Genomic DNA, 16,985 nt, shown 5'->3' on the forward strand with positions numbered 1-16,985 from the left:
TCAAGGAGGTGGGATGATGTTAGTCGGTGGGAAATGGAGGTGCGGCTTGAAGTGGGTGAAAGGATAGGTGAGAGGAAGAACAAGTTTGGGAGGCGAGGACAAACTGGGCTGGTTTTGGGATGCAGTGGGGGAAGGGGAGATTTTGAAGCTGGTGAAGTCCACATTGATACCATTGGGCTGCAGGCTTCCCAAGCGGAATATGAGTTGCTGTTCCTGCAACCTTCGGGTGGCATCATTGTGGCACTGCAGGAAGCCCATAATGGACATGTCATCTGAGGAATGGGAGGGGGAGTTAAAATGGTTCGCGACTGGGAGGTGCAGTTGTTTATTGCGAACCGAGCGGAGGTGTTCTGCAAAGTGGTCCCCAACCTGCTAACTCATTTGGGATTCTGCCACTCCGCATGATTATGAACAGCATAAAATATAAGATAAAAAGTTATAAATTAAAGCAAGGCCCAAACAGGATGATGTCAATAGGCTGCTCTGGAAGAAAGCAAACGAAAAATCCTTCCCTCCCTCTCGAGAGACCGGCAGAAATTAACAACAGGAACCACTTGAGTTAATGGCTGGGTGATTTGTTTGTTTGTTTCGGGTGGTGACACGGTCCTGCAGAACGAGGAAGACGACGCCGTTTATTTGGCCCTTTTTGCTGATTGGCTGTTATCTCGCTTCTTTGCATGACATGTGCGATGGTATTCCTGGAGAGTTCTTGGAATTGGATCAAAGGCATTTCCTCCGTAATTTGTGACACTTTCTTGGCTCTGAGCCCAATCAGAATGGAGCTGGGAGGCACTGTGTGTGTTGAAGCGGCGCTTGCAAATGAATTAAAACGCACCGAGAGCAAATCCAAGGGGACAGAAGAGCAGGTAACAAGGGTCAATTTCTTTGGGAACAGACTGATTGTTCTCGAGTTCTTTGTGTTCAAAGTAGCTAGCGTGTATGGTATTAATTCTAGGAATCTCCATTCCTGGAATATTTATAATTGTGACACAAGTCGCAAGTGTCTCCTCCTCCTCCTACTATTTCTTGCGGACCCCACCTCCCTTGTACATTCAGTGTGTTTCAAGCTTTGAGCTTGAAATATCTCCTTGAGATATTAACAAAACTCAGTGTTCAGAGAGAGGGCAAGGCGAGATTGATAGTGTTGTGTGCCAGAAGTGATTTCACTGAGTGTGTGTTTTATTTTCTTTGTTTATTTGTTGTCCCGTTGTTATTTATTTGTACTGAAGAAACAAGTATTTGGCCGGACTCTCGAAGCATCCATTTACAATAAGATTGAAACACTCGCCTTCAGTGTGTTTCTACATGTGTGTGTGGAGGAGGTAAAGTGGGGGCAAGAGAAAAAGTTCCACAGTGGTTAACGACAGCAGACACTTGACCCGGAAAATCCCGTCAGTTTCCCCTGCTGTCTCACTTGAAGAGACTTTATAACAAGATCTCTCCGTTCCCAGTGTTGACACGAGTGGCTGACATGCTGCTTTGTTACCAGCGGTAAGTATATTCGCGTGTTTCTCTTTGAAATCGGGTTCAGTCGTTACAGAGACGGGGTAAAATCGAGTCTTGTAAACTGGAGGCGGAGAGGGTGAGACCATTCGGCCCGTCGAGCGTGTTCTGCCGCCGTGGTTGAACCTTGACAGCGCTCGGTCTGTCTCCGGACTGGACTGAGTCTTGTGTTTTTTCTTTAAAATAACAAATTACTAGTTGTTTGATCCATGGATTGTTTGTTGTCCTAAGCAACTCTATGTAAAAGGCGACACATTCCGCAATGTATTTCTCCTGTTTTCAACAGAGAACTGATGAGCTCTTAATTTTATTTTAAATATTTAGAAAATAAAATTATTTATGTTGTGCGTGAGGAGACGCCGATATCCAGATGGGGTTTAATGAAGGGAAATAGACCGAGAGGTTTAATGTCAATCAAACACTTTAAAAACGTAATAAATAATTATGTTTTGCGGAGGTTAATTGTAGACCTGAGATCAGTAGAAAAAACTGTCGAGAAAAAATGCACCTTTAAAAACGTAACGAAAGTTTAAAATGAGAATTGAAATGAGGAGAGAATTTTAATTTGTTTTGGTTTCGTCTGAGAAACAGAGAGAACCAGAGTGGGGAATGAGGGTGTGAGAAATTCTGGAGTCTCTTAAACTCGTTGTGTTGGTTAATTGCGGGTGTGGCGATGGTTTTTGTCCGTCCCATAATAACTGCGAACCAGCGCCTTACCCAGTGAAAGTTAAATAGACAGCGCAGGGCGGGCAATAAGCTGGTAACCAGGTGAGGCTTCATTGCTGAAGATGTGAAAGTCTCTGGGGTACTGCCGACTGTAGCTTCAGCAACAAACACCCAACTCTTCTATTCAAACACTCACACAGTCGCACCCCCAAAAACTAACAGCTTCTCTCCACTCATCTGCATTCTCCCACCCTCCTGCCAGCCTTGTGCAGGATCTCCTCAGAATTGTACCTGATACTCTTCAGTGAAATGAAACAACAGAGAGCACAGGACATGATTCTGGGCTCTTGTGGTGCAGTGGTACTATCCCTGCCTCTGAACCAGCAGAGTTTTGTTCAAGCCCTTTCATGCTGACCAGGCTGATTGTCCAAATGTCACCATAGATGCTGTTGTGCAAAGTGAGGTGAGACCATGCCAGTTTGTAGCTGGAGGGACTTCAACTGAAATTGTTAGGAGCTGTTAATGGGCAGGATTTAGCCACACTCTTGTCACACTCTGTCGGTCCTGTGCAAGACCATCTGAGCAGTCCCATGCTCTGTGTTTATCATTATTCATTTTAGAAGTAAAAGGACAGTGATAGCTTGTTGCCCAGCATTGTTTTATGTGTTCACGGATGTTACCAGATTGCCCATCTCTCTGCTTACCCTGGAGAAGCTGCTGGTGAGCTTGCCTTCTTGAACTGCTGAACTTTGGCTAAGGGAGCGGTTAACGTGTCAGGGAATATACAGTAGATGTAGAGGCTTGAGAGAGAAGGTGGTAATAGAGGATAAGACCAAATGCTCCGTTGTCATCTGATTGGTCCCAATGGCGTGGTTTCTGAACTTTTTTTTTAACCATGTAACCACATCCTCAGAAAGGAGAGTTGAGGAAGGCAAAATAAGAGTTGGCTACCCAAAGCAACATCATTTTTTATATGGAAGAAACATGTACATCGAGCGAAAATGGAAACAGATCTGATAGCATCTGTGAGGGGGGGGGGGAGAGAGAGAGAGAGAGAGAGAGAGAGTGTCACGGTTCATGTTACAGGCTTGTGGCCTTTCTAAGAACTATTTTGCTCCTTTACTTGTCATCCACTTTTATCTTGTACTGTTGTCATCTTTGTGATTTTAAACTTGCCATTTTTCCATCCTCTCTCACACCTCCTACTCCATGGTCCCACCTCTATTCTCACTTTAAACCTCTTCTCTCTTTCATTTGTTCTAGTTCTCACAAAAGGTCATTGATCTGACCTTGGTTTCCCCACAGATGCTGCCTGATTTGCTGCAGATCTTTTGATATTGCAGATTTCCAGCATGCTTTTGTGTCAAAACCTTCTCTTGGTCTTCTCTCCTACTGCCTCATTATCATCTGTCCCCGCCACACACATCTTAACCCAGTTGTGATTGTATTCCTGTTTGTGGAATTTTGTTGAGTGCAAATCGGTTGCCGCATTTCCAGTGGTGACTGCACTTCAAAAACTAATTCATTGATGCTTTGGGACAGATGTTTAAAAAATGTAGCTATTTCTTCTCTCCTCTGCCCCCTTCCCCCTCTCGTTACCCTTGACATTTCAAGAGTTGTGGGGGGGTGGGAATTGAGTGAGTTATAATTCAGCAGAAAAGGGTAAGGTTTAGGAAAAAAAACATATTGTGGAAAAATGATTAGTTCCTATTCAAATAGAGTGAGAATAAGGAGTTTGACATACATACTTACAAAGCAATGCTCCCCTCTAGTTGTGACAGTCTGATTCCCACTACCAGGGTAAATTACCACAGTAAAGTGTTGACAATGTCCATGTGGTGCTTGGAAAAGACCATTTGTGCATTGAAGCAGACGTCATTAATTAAATCTGAGCTGGAGGGTGCTTGGTACTGCAGTGCGTAAGTACAGTGAAGCAATGATATACCAGTGTAATCTTACCCTAATGTTATTTATGTACCATGTTTAAAAAAAATTGGAGAGCTGGAGTTGTCTTTTGCATCTGTCACTACCCTCCCCACCCCCTCATGCACCTACTCCCAACTAGACTGGGAGGCTGCTGAAGGCAGAGACTGAAACCTTGATTCTTGCTTTCAAGGATAAAAGTAAAATGAATGGATTTCTCACTCCTAAGCTCACGCCAACAACAGTTGCTTGGTCACATTCCCAGATGGGGTATACTGATTGGTTCTGTGCTGGTAATGATTGGAAGAAGGGATCTTCAGAAACAAAAAATATAAAATGCCATGCAAACAGAGATGGATGAGATGTATAAATGGCCAGATGTAGTTTTGCAAGTTTAGTGAGAAGATTAAAGAAAGATTTTCACAGACCCAGGATATCTGGAAGAGCTCTGCAGTCCATGTAGGACTGTGCCACCTGTAGGACTGTTCAGGCAAAATCATTCTAAAAATGTAGTCAGTGTGTGCTCCTGCAGCATATAATGAACTGAATGGCTAGATAGTGTGCTTCAGCAAAGACTAAATATTGTCCAGAACATATGGAAGAATTTTTGAAATGGTCCCACAGGATGATTTTGAGTTCGCTTGAGTGGCCAAGGTGTGGTCTTTGTTTAATGTCTCATCTGAAAGGCAGCAGCTCTGACTGTACAGGTCTACATCAATACTCTGTTGAAGGGTCAGTCTAGATCATGTGCTCAAGCATCCAGGCGCTTTTAAGCCTCCAGCTCAAATGTGAGGTGAGTACGACTGTTTCATGCAGCACAATATAATGTGTTGTGTCTTTGGGAGCCATTGCCCTACTTTGCTGTGCTATCTGTTGGTATGCTGCACTAAAGGAACACTGCCTCATGCTCCCTGCAGTATATTGAGGCTTAATATTTCAATAGAAGATCAGCTTCTGGTTTTACCTTGTAAACTAGGAGCAGGGGTAAACCATTCAGCCTGTTAAGACTATTTTCTCATTCAGTAGGATCATGGCTGATCCTCTATCTTAACACCACATTCCTGCTCACAGCCCATGCCGTTTAAGTATCTAAAGATTTAACAATCTCTTTCTTGAATATGCACAGTGATTGATCTCCACAACCTTGTGTTGGGGAATTTCTCAGGCTGCCCACTCTGAGTGAGGAAGCATTTCCCTATCTCATTCCTGAACGGTTAACCCTTTTAGAGTACAAAAGCACAACTTAGACAAAAAAAAATTGCACTATCCAACAGCCCTGTCATTGAAATAAGGCATCATTTCCAAACAAACAGGTTTTATTTCCCATATGAGTGTCAGTAGCGTCAGGTGACATACATGGCAGTATGCTGATACCGTGCTCTTGGAAATGAGCCAGTTTACAAATCCCAGAGCTGCCAATTGCTGCTTCCAAATCTCTCAGAACAGGTTTAGATGTTTGAAGGAATGCACAGCCAGTAAATGAGTCACATGGACTTGTGTGCGTAATCCCTTTAATTCTCCAGTCGTGAGCACATTCCAACACTGAAACAAGTTGAACCAGAAGCTTTGGTGCTTTTCATTGGTTTAAATTCCCCATCCCTGTTTACTGCAAATGGCTAAACATATATGGCTGAGTTGAAAGCACCTTGTTAAATGTTGCAGAAAAACATGGAAACCAAAAGCAAAAACTTTGCTCCAGTCATCGACAATGTAATGTAAAGCTGGGGTGAGAAGAGACCATTCAACCCACCCAGTGATCTTGTTGATGCTCCTGTCATTCTCTTCGCACAGCATCCTTCTCATCACCTGTTGGCTCCTGGGGGTGAGCCAATCAGGACTCTCAACCTGAAACATCCCATCAACATCTAAGCTGGTTGGCTCATTCTCAAGCTGCACTGGTGAGATCGAAAAATCAAAATTGAGCCTGATAGTGATGTACAGTCTAGTCAGAAATGAATCAAACTTTTGTGAACCCAATTGTTTTGAAGGATTCAGAAACACTGTCCTGAGTTTGGTTGCTGTTTTTAGTGACATTGGATCTGACACGTTCAATCTCAGGCATTCTCCTCAGCTTGCATTCACTAGTGGAATGGTCTTTTGAAAAACAGGGGTAGAACTTTACTATTATTTGAGCACTGAGATTTATTCACATTTTGTTTCTGCCTTTGGTTGAGTTGATGTCAATAATGTCTGTTAAGAACACCTTTTATTAATGAAGCGCATTTAGTGAATGAAACCATCCCAAGGCACTTTCTAAGAGGGCTATAAAGCAAAACTTGACTTTGAGTCAAGAGGCAACATTGGATCAGATGACCAATTTGACTAAAGAGGTAGGCTTTAAGGAGCACCTTTAAAGGAGGAAAGAGCAGTAGAGAGTTGGAGAAATTCAGGGAGGGAAGGAATTCCAGAGTTTAGGATTTTGGAAGCTGAAGCAGAGTTATTAATTGTGAAGAGGTTGACATTGCCGGATGTACAGAAGATTAGGACTGGAGGACCCAATAGGGTTGAAGGCCTGGAGGTGATTACAGAGAGATGTGGCCGTGGGCGAGAATTTTAACTTTGGGAACATTGTTTAAAGGTTGGAACAATTTCTGGAATCCATCCAAATGGTTGATGACTCATGCCACATCTGACTTCTTCCTTCAGCGTAGATTTTCCAATTAATAGTGTCTCATTGCCGCTGTTAATCCATTTACTTTGAATTGATTCATGCCAATGCAAAGTCTGGGACCTGCCCTTGTGGGTTTAATGGTAGTAATTTGCATTGCAGATTTAATTGTAACTTTCAAGGGGTAAATACTTGGAAGGAGCTGAAATTACAGAGCTGAGCAGAAAGAGTGGGATTCATTGGATTGTTCCACCAAAGAAGCAGCAACAGCACAATGGAGCAAATGACCTCATTCTGTAACGGTCATGGTTCGGTGCTAATTTCAGTCCCGGTGAATAATAATAGTGTCAACCATTGTTTAGTGGATAAAACTCTGAACCGTGGATTGGTGTGTTCAAGACTTACTCTAAGTATTTGAGGATAAAAATTTCACACTGAAACTTTTGGTGCAATACTTGGTGGGTGGGGGGGAGCGCTACAGTGTTAGAGGTGTTGCTTCTCAGATGAGCATCAAGGGATCTGCACACTCCGCTTGATGGAAAAGACCCCAGGCACTGATTTGAAGAAGAACGGGTGGGGTGTGGGGGATGCATTCACCCTGGTACACAGGGCAGTATTTATCCCTTAACCAACAAGCTGGAGGCAGATTCTTTATACATTTAAAGCATTGTTGCTTGTAGCAGCTTGCTGTTCATGCATAGGCTGCTCTGTTGCTCATCTAACATCAGTGACTGCATTCCAAAAGTGCTTCATTTGCCTGTAGTACACTCTGTGACTGCTTGAGGTTATGAAGTGTGCTGTGTAAATCATCAGATGAGACTCAGCTGCGATGCCTTCTTGTCAAATAGTCCGTGGCCGCTCATATGTTTAAAAGGGTGTGCCTGGGGGACCTTTGTCGAGTGAACTAAAAGTGCAATCATCCAGAGACTTCTGAAACACATGTCTACTTGTATTGTAGTTTTCTGCTGCTATCTGAGACCCTGTGTTTGCTGCACTGACCCTCCCTGCACTGACCCACTTCCTACAGCTTCACTTACTGCTGTAGGTGAAATACACTGATTAGTTCTTCTCTATCGCTGCCAGTTTGATTAGTTTCAAGCCTCAGATAAGGTCATATTCCTAATTAGAAATGGTCATGAGAAAACCATACGTTGACTAATGTTTCAACAAACCACCTTTTTCCCCTTGTTTATCATCTTTTTATTAAGGTTAGGCTGCCCTGGGTGGAATGCTGGGTTAGATGTGCAAAACAATGTTGGAGAAACCCAGAGAGTGTCACCACATGAGCTAGAATTCTTATGGTGTGGAAGCAGGCCATTCAGCCCATTGAGTTCATGCCAACTGTCTGAAGAGGATCCCACTGAGAACCACCCCCCAACCCGATCCCTGTAACCCTGCACTTCCTGTGACTAACCCACCTAGCCTGCACATCCCTGAACACTATGGGGAATTTAGCATGGCCTATCTTCCTAACCTGCACATCTTTGGACTGTGTGGGAGGAAACCAGAGCACCTGGAGGAAACCCATGCAGACATGGGGAGAATGTGCAAACTCCACAAAGTTGGAATCGAGTGTGGAATCGAACCCGGGTCCCTGGTGCTGTGGGGCAGCAGGGCTAAGCACTGACTCTGTGCCATCCCTTTATTGTCCCACTTTACTCTTCTCCAACCGCCAAACTCCCACGGGAGAGACTTTGTAACCAATGATGTGGTTTGGAAATTTTTGTAAAATTGGAGACAGGGTAGCCAATTTGCCCACAGCAAACAACCTCATACAGCAATTAAATAAAGCTGAAATGATCTGATTTGATGATACTGAACAATTGAAGTGTAGGTGCCGTGGGATCTTTTCTGATCAGCAGAGGAAGCAGTGAGATTCGGTTTTATGCCTTAGTTGAGAACCAGTACCCCTGACACTGCAGCACTCCTGTGCTACTGTACTGGTTTGTCAACTCAGTGCTCATGGCCTTGTCACTGGGAAGTGAGTGTGTTACAAACTGAGTGATGCTAAGATGCCCCGGATTGATGGAAAATATTAAGGCACCCTCTTTAAACAAATGTCGGCATTTTTGGCTGGTTTCATAACAAGTTATGAAATATACTGATTTTCTTTCTTGACTGGCAAAGGCAATGGTCCTTTTATTTGAGACAGGAAAGATGCAGTCAGGCAGAAATGATGTTGGTCAACAATTTACGTGGTCCTGAAAAAACTACAAAGAAGCTTCTAGAAAAGCTGATGATCGCTGCAATGGTGAACCCACCCCTACATGTGTAAAATTGAAACAAATTGTAACAGATATCTTAAATCCCAGAAAATAGGTTTGTTTTGAAAGTCCTGGCAAAGAGGTTTCTGGAATGCAGTTGCAAATGCGTATGAATGTAATTTTTAAAAGGTTGCGCGATACAATGCGACAAATTATGCCAAACCTTTTTAAACCCTTGGAACGGTGAGGGTCTAGGTAAAGGGCTGCGTCCAGTCCTGGGGTCCGTGTTTTAGAAAGCATATATCAAGGCCTTGGAAACCATGTGCAGAGGAGGAATCTGCCAGAGATAAGAGATTTCTGTTAGAAAAAAATGAAAGAACCGCAGATGTGATAAATTAGAGACTAAAATAGGAATTGCTGGAAAAGCTCAGCAGGTCTGGCAGCACCTGTGGAGAGAAATCAGAGTTAACATTTCGGGTCGGGTGACACTTCCTCACCTTTTCCAGCAATTTCTAGTTTTGTCAGGGATTTCTGTTTTACGCACATAGACGAGAGAAGCTGGGGTGGTTTGCCTTGGGGCAGAAGAGTAATGGAGATGTTAAGCATCATGAAAGATTTAATTCCTCATGTTTCAGCTGTTGAGGCGAGGCTGTTGAATGTTTTCAAGAAAGGGTTAGATCTAGTTCCTACAGTTATAGAATCAAAGGACATGAGAAAGCGGGAGCAAGATTCCGAGCTGTTTGATCAGCCATGAGCATATTGAATGGTGGAGCAGGCTTGAAGGACTGAATGGCTTCCTTTTTGCTCCTATTTACCCATTACACAGAGTTGTTCCACCCACTTGACTTGGTCATATCATAGAAAAGAAGCTGAGATGACAGTGAAGCTTGCAAGTTGTAGCCATGGTATTAGGAAACAGGTACCATGCTGTTTATGGAACCAGGCTCGGAGACTGTGTTCTACCATCAATGTTGATGCAATTTGTATAAATGGTGTATTTTATTGTCATGTGCCTCTCATTAAAAGGGAAATGTTCTCCTTTTCTCTTTGTTGTTAGACCTTTACCAACACATCAAGGAACGCCAGACATCCCTCTGACAGCAGCAAGCACTGATTTTATCGTGGTCGCGGAAACACAGGAAAGCCAGGCTGTGAGGAACGTGTCCCTTATGACGTTTCAGGAGGAGAATTCTGCACTGGTGCCAGTACGTTGTCAAAACCAGGTATCCACTGGAAGTAGAGACCCAGAAGCAGATATGCAATGTATTACAACCACCCTCAGACAACTGGATCTGTCAGGTGAGAGAGCACATCCCAAACAAAGTCCTGCACGTTTTGTCTGTTTTCGGGTATTTACCCTATTCTGTTTTGAAGGCCCCCATTGAGTCTGCTTCTACTAGCCTTCCAAGCAGCGCGTTTCACATCACAATAATATGTGGTGTCAAAGGAATTCCTCTCACCCTCCCTCTTGTTCTTTCTCATTAATGTAAATCTATGACCCTTTTGCCATTTCAGTTTCTACATATCTGCTGTATCCATATCCTTCATAGGGAAGGACTGAGGTGAATAATGTGCATACATTTCATAGAAAGCTAGCTAAATGTACGAGTGAGAAAGGAATGGGAAGGTATACCATTTGAACTTTGACAGCAAGAGGAAGAAACAGCATGCCCTAACTGGGACAAGTGGACTCTTACTGTGCTTTTACACATAAGTTGTTGGTCGCCCCTCCAAGTATCTCCTCCTTTGGGTTGGTTCTAAGGATGGTTTCCATGTCTAAAACACTATCAATAAGCAGGCACTTGGTGGGGGAGACCGGAATTCCCAACAAACCCTAAAAGAGACCTTTCACTTTTTCACCCACAGGATGGTACTGGGGTTCTCTCACAGCCAGCGAGGCCAAGCAACAACTCAACAAGATGCCTGAAGGAACCTTCCTCATCCGAGACAGCTCACACCCCAGCTATCTGCTGACGCTTTCAGTGAAGACCAATCGCGGTCCGACAAACGTCCGGATAGAGTACAGCAATGGCAAGTTCTGCCTGGATTCATACTACTTGGCCAAGCCCAGGATCCTGGCCTTCAATGAAGTTCTCAGCCTCATCCAGCACTATGTCACCTCTTGCATCGTGGACCGGTATGACAAATCAGCTGACTCAGTGTCCCTGCCCCCCAAGGATACTGCCATCCACCTAAAACTCATCAAACCCCTTCACCGAAAGGACTCATTCCCCTCTCTTCAGCACTTGTGTCGATTGACTATTAACAGAATAACACACCAAGTGGACAAGCTGCCGTTGCCAAAAAGCGTCCAAGAATATTTGGAAGAATACCCGTTCCTCCTCTGAGATAGTATTGGTTTTCTTTTTGTTGAAGTGATTGGTGGGGAGGGGTTTTGGTAGGGAAAGCACAGGCTCCTGTAGGCTCCTGTTTCCTGGCTGAGTGATGACTGCGCACTGGGTTTTCTGAGAACATTGGTGGGTTTTTGTTTGAAACTGCACGTTGCGTGTTGGACAATTGAACAGACTTAGTTGGTTTCATTGTACTGGAGCAGGTCCTGTGGACTTATTCGAAAAACTAAAATGTGAACTAAGAAAGATGCTAAGGAAGCTGAGTTGAAAGACATAATACAGGTATGCAAAGAAAAAAGAACTCTACAGCTTTTGTATCATTGAATGCACTTTGATTATTTTTAAAGTTACCTGTTTTTAAAAAAAAGTAGAAAACATTTTCTAATAAAGTATTATAAAACACACTTAACATTTCAGTGAAAGGTATATTCAGTGTGAAAACAAAAGTAGAGTTGACACTACCAGAAGATCTTATACAATGGCTGCCAAGAGCTTGAGGGGCCAAATGGCCTACAGCATTTCCTAATTCTCGTGAACGGAACTGGCTGACAGCAGGAAATAACGTTTCCCTGAGGATATGAGGATCTCCTCAGAGGGCGGTTAGTTGAATTTAAACAAAAGGGTTTGATACAGTATACAATGAGGAACCTGTGAGTGGCAGAAGGGTCAGAAGCTAAAGGACACAGATTAGAGGTAAGGGACGAAAGACCTGGGAGAGAAATGCGATCCTTTTTTTTATTTTTCACAGCCGTGAGATGATAGCAAAGTTGACAGTGACTGACAAAAGTCAATTGCACAAATAGAAAGGCAAAAATTCACAGGTCCTTGAAGAAACAGCAGGAAGGTGGGACTGAGATAATGGGAACTGCAGATGCTGGAGAATTCCAAGATAATAAAATGTGAGGCTGGATGAACACAGCAGGCCAAGCAGCATCTCAGGAGCACAAAAGCTGACGTTTCGGGCCTAGACCCTTCATCAGAGAGGGGGATGGGGAGAGGGAACTGGAATAAATAGGGAGCGAGGGGGAGGCAGACCGAAGATGGAGAGTAAAGAAGATAGGTGGAGAGAGTGTAGGTGGGGAGGTAGGGAGGGGATAGGTCAGTCCAGGGAAGATGGACAGGTCAAGGAGGTGGGATGAGGTTAGTAGGTAGCTGGGGGTGCGGCTTGGGGTGGGAGGAAGGGATGGGTGAGAGGAAGAACCGGTTAGGGAGGCAGAGACAGGTTGGACTGGTTTTGGGATGCAGTGGGTGGGGGGGAAGAGCTGGGCTGGTTGTGTGGTGCAGTGGGGGGAGGGGACGAACTGGGCTGGTTTAGGGATGCAGTAGGGGAAGGGGAGATTTTGAAACTGGTGAAGTCCACATTGATACCATTGGGCTGCAGGGTTCCCAGGCGGAATATGAGTTGCTGTTCCTGCAACCTTCGGGTGGTGGGACTAATTAGACTGTTCGCCCTCGGAACTGGCTCAAGCAGGATGGTTTGAATTGCCTCCATCTGCACGCCGAGATCCTTTAAATGGAAAGTGCTATTCTGGAAAGACAGGCTCAGCAAACACATGAACTCAGCTGCCTGTGAAGGTGCCCCGCAGACACCTTAACATTTTATGTGTAGGTTTTTTAAAAAAATTTATTCATGAAAAGTGAGTGGCATTAGCTCAGCCTGCATTATTGAGAATTCTTGGATTCACTTGTAGGCCACACCAGCTGAGGACAGCAGATCTCCTTCCCTAAAGCACGTCAGTGAACTAAATGGTCAATTGTTGTAAAAGCCAATGGTTGTCATTAAGTTTAGCTGTTAATTTGAGATTTTATTGCATTCAAATTTCGCCATCTGCCATGGTGGTATTCAACTCTATGTCTCATATGCATTCATTGACATTCTGGATCTGTCTTCAGATAGCCACCTCCCAATCTACCTCACTTTACCACTTAGAATCATAAAATCCCTACAGTGCAGAAAGAGGCCATTTGGCTCGTAGAGTCTGCACTGACCCTCCAAAGAGCATTCCATCCAGACCTACCCCTCATCCTATCCCTGTAACCCTGCATTTCCCATGGATAAGCCACCGAGCCTGTACATCTCTGGATGTAACAGGTCAGTTTCTAATATAGCCAATCTGCACATCTTTGGATTAGGGGAGGAAACTAGAGCATCTAGAAGGAACTCATACAGACATGGGGAGAATGTGCAAACTCTACGCAGTTACCTGAGGGTGGAATCAAACTCGGCTCCCAGGTGCACTGAGCCAGCAGTGCTAACCACCGTGCCACCCTTCCATACTGTCTGTAGTATGTTGCGCTCTTTCTTCACACTGCTCCTTTGCTATGCTTTGTTGCAGACAGTATAGAGTATCAGATGTCTGTCCATTACCTTCTCTGCCATGCAGAATACATTTTTGTAACCATTTTGCTCCCTACAACCATTTGATTAGTCTCAAAGCCCACAAGGTAGATAAAATACATGCTTTGCACAGGTCATCGTCTCAGTCTGAAGCCAAGGTTGCATCATGAAGGGTACCACTCTACTTCAGTGGCTGACCAGGAGTTTTCTGTCTCATCTGCCTATGCTTGCCATGTGATAAAAGGATATGCAACTTGACACTCAACCGTTTTCCCTCCGTTATGAACACTCCTTTCTCTGATCATCAAGTCGTTGAGTGAGACTTGAGCCCACAGCTTCTGACTATTCTGTGGTACCATCCTTGTTCTAAGTGGGATAGATTGTCAACAGGATGCAGCACCTCAAATGTGGGCAGCCATAAGGTGCTGTGGACCATCTGAAGCAGCACATCTGTGATCTCATAACTTGGCATTGCCTCCATTCTACCATCAAGCCAAGGGATAAACTCTGGTTCAATGAAGGGTGCAAGAGGGCATGCCAGGAGCAGCCCTGGGCATACCTGAAAATGAAGTGCCAATCTGGTGCATGTTGCGACAGCCTATTTCCACGCCAAAGGGTGAAAGTAGTATACACCAGAGGTAAGGAATCCCTCATGAATCGATAAGGTCAGTGGTTCAGTCATATTGGGATGTGAGTAGTTGTGGATAATTAACTCACTGGAGAGGTAGGCACCACATAAATAACCCCAGCCTCAACGATAGGAGACCCCTGCACGTCACTGCAAAAATTAAGACTGAAATGTTGAGTGCGTGACCTATCCTGGCCTCCTCCTAAAGTCACTGGCAGCTTGCAAATTGCTGTGTCAAAAGGCATATGGAACCTGGGCTTTATAAATAGAGTACAAAAGCATAGGCATTCTGGTGAACCTTCTAACACTGGGTCAGCTTTTGCTGGTGCCCATTTTGATCACACTACCAGAAATCAAGAAGCTGTGAAGGCTTTAGAGGCAATGCATAAATGATTGTTGAAAATGCTTACAGGGATGAGGCACCTTGGTTGCATGGATGGATTGGGAAAGCTGGGCTGTTCTTCTTATAGGGAAGAGGAGATTGGGACTAGCCTTGAGAGAGGTTTCCACGAAGTATGGACTTGGTTGGACCTCTTGTGTGGGTTTGTAGGCTGCAATTCTTGTATGGCCCAAGAGTTTCATTTTGTGCATGGAGTGGAGCAGGGTCATGCGGACACTGTCCACCATTCTCTTTCAAATTTTAGTTGGCTCAGCCATGGCACTGTGCCTGCAGTGTTGGGGAAAGACCAAGGACCAGGACTGGCATGGACAACTGAACCATAGGACTTGGGAGAGCCATGAAAAGGTAAGCTATGTGTCAGGGTGGTGAATTAAGTTGTTGGTGTTAGGGAGAAGAAACTATCCTGAAACCAGGTACTCAGTTGATTGGGTTCAGAAAAGCCCTAGGAGTCAGGTGGAGCTAAATGCTGGGACGCAGGCTCAAGAAGAGACCTGGCAGCTGTCCAGAGTTGTAATGGCATAAAGATGTTTCTGACACATTAACAATCCAATGCAGCAGAGAGGAGAGGTGAAGGAAGCCCGCAAGCAGTATTGCTTGGTGTAACTGAGAAAGAGCTTGGAGAAACGCATAAGCAGGGCTAGCTTAGAGAAGATAGTTGCCCGAGAAAATTGTGCTTATGAGAAAATGCTGGCATGCAGTCTTAACAATTCATGGACGCACAGCCCCAGGGAAATCAATCAGTGAAGTTGTGACTGGTCATTGAGAGGTCTGTGATGGAATAGTTTGCAAGAGAGTCCTAAGGCTTCACTTTTGTAAGTTAAAGAATTCGAATCTCTTGTAAAGGGAGGAAGAGTTTCTATTTAGTGGCTTGGAGATTCCCTCTTCATTGATATCAAGTGGGATTGTGCAGAAATTCATGGGATCAGACTTGACCACATAAACTGCTTGTTGTGCTCTACGGGGCTTTCAACCAGTTTGTCCTTTCCAGATATCTATGTCATGTTAAATCCGGATGTTGAAACATAAGTTTTGCATCTATATTGTCACTTGTTTTACTGTCATAATTTTGTATATTAAATTTGTTTGCTCAACAGTGCAGCTTCATTCTCTTAGTCCCCTGAATTTCACACTTTGTCTACTTTAAAAAAAATACTGACCAGACTGTAATATATATATTCTGAGGAAGGGTCACCTGAAACGTTAACTCTGTTTTTTCTTTCACAGATGCTGCCAGACCTGCTGAGCTTTTCCAGCAACTTTTTTTGTTCCTGATTCACGGCATCCGCAGTTCTTTCAGTTTTTATGTAATATGTATTTGTAAGTTTCATCCAGGACCACAACAAAATAATTCATAATTCGGAATCATATGGTGTCTAGACAGGAAAGTTGAAAGGAAACTGTTACCGTAACAACAGAGGACAACCACATGAGGCAAATAGCTAAATAAAAATTGTAGAAAGAGGAAAATCTTTTTTTATGCAGTGATTAGTTCAAGATTTCAGAGAATCTCTACAGTGTGGAAGCAAGCCGTTCGGCCCATCAAGTCCATGCCAACCCTCCAAAGAGCTTCCCACCCACCTCCCCACCCTTTCCCTGGAACCCTGCATTTCCCACGGCTAACCCACCTAGCCTGCGCATCCCTAAGCACTATGGGCAATTTTACACAGCCAATCCACCTGCACGTCTTTGGACTGTGGGAGGAAACCTGAGCACCCAGAAGAAACCCATGCAGACACTGGGAGGATGTGCAAACTCCACACGGACAGTAGCATGAGAATGGTGGAGGGACAATCACAGCTTATGAAGTGGAGTTGGATAAGGACCCGGAAAAGAAGCAGAGGAGCATGGAATAAGGTTATCAAGGGCAATAGGAAAGTCTTTCCATTAGAGAGACAATTGACTATGTCTAGCCTGAGGGCAGGCACTCCACAAGATGAAATAAGGCAAGGAAACACACTCTCCATGAGCAACCATAGCTGGTATGAGAATGGAACTTATGCTGTTGGCATTACTCACAGGGTAAGGACGTGTGCAGATTTGCAGAGAGCTAAAACCGCGGTCAGAGAGGGATTCTCCAATTTTTTTTTCCTCTGTTACAATTCTTAGAATTTCCTGGTGATTTGCAATTGTTGTGTAGGAGGTTACGAATTGGCAAGCACCAATTCTTTGGAAAGTAGTTTACTAAATAGTGCACTGTCAGTCCACCCGGTTAATGAGGGTTACTATGACATTGCACCATGGTTCGAAATGTGCTGTTATGAATCATTGGTCATGGTTCACATTGCGATCAAACTGAATTTCCATCAGTTCCAACGAACAAAATCAGTAACAGCCTACATTCATGCAACACTTTCAATGCAGTGA

At 44.2% G+C, this 16,985-nt stretch overlaps 1 protein-coding gene across 2 annotated transcripts; it reads left to right on the forward strand.

The window, feature by feature from the left end:
• Positions 1-520: 520 nt before the first annotated feature.
• Positions 521-11,659, forward strand: LOC125460253 (cytokine-inducible SH2-containing protein-like). Of its 2 annotated transcripts, none has more exons than XM_048547492.2 (3): positions 521-866; positions 9,962-10,203; positions 10,771-11,659. In XM_048547492.2, the coding sequence occupies exons 2-3, from the start codon at positions 10,074-10,076 to the stop codon at positions 11,250-11,252; spliced, it is 612 nt and encodes a 203-aa protein (XP_048403449.1). In that variant the 5' UTR covers positions 521-866; positions 9,962-10,073; the 3' UTR covers positions 11,253-11,659. The 2 variants fall into 2 exon arrangements, with proteins under 2 accessions (XP_048403449.1, XP_048403448.1); XM_048547491.2 differs by lacking the exon at positions 521-866 and adding an exon at positions 888-1,491.
• The last annotated feature ends 5,326 nt before the right edge of the window (positions 11,660-16,985 follow it).

The sequence above is a fragment of the Stegostoma tigrinum genome, chromosome 11 (genome assembly GCF_030684315.1).
Source record: "Stegostoma tigrinum isolate sSteTig4 chromosome 11, sSteTig4.hap1, whole genome shotgun sequence".
Taxonomy (NCBI): domain Eukaryota; kingdom Metazoa; phylum Chordata; class Chondrichthyes; order Orectolobiformes; family Stegostomatidae; genus Stegostoma; species Stegostoma tigrinum.

Coding starts and splice junctions, on each gene's coding strand:
- LOC125460253 (XM_048547491.2), top strand. CDS start 1,472: ATGCTGCTTTGTTACCAGCG. Junction 1,492..9,961: donor ATGCTGCTTTGTTACCAGCG/GTAAGTATATTC, acceptor CTTTGTTGTTAG/ACCTTTACCAACACATCAAG. Junction 10,204..10,770: donor CAGACAACTGGATCTGTCAG/GTGAGAGAGCAC, acceptor TTTCACCCACAG/GATGGTACTGGGGTTCTCTC.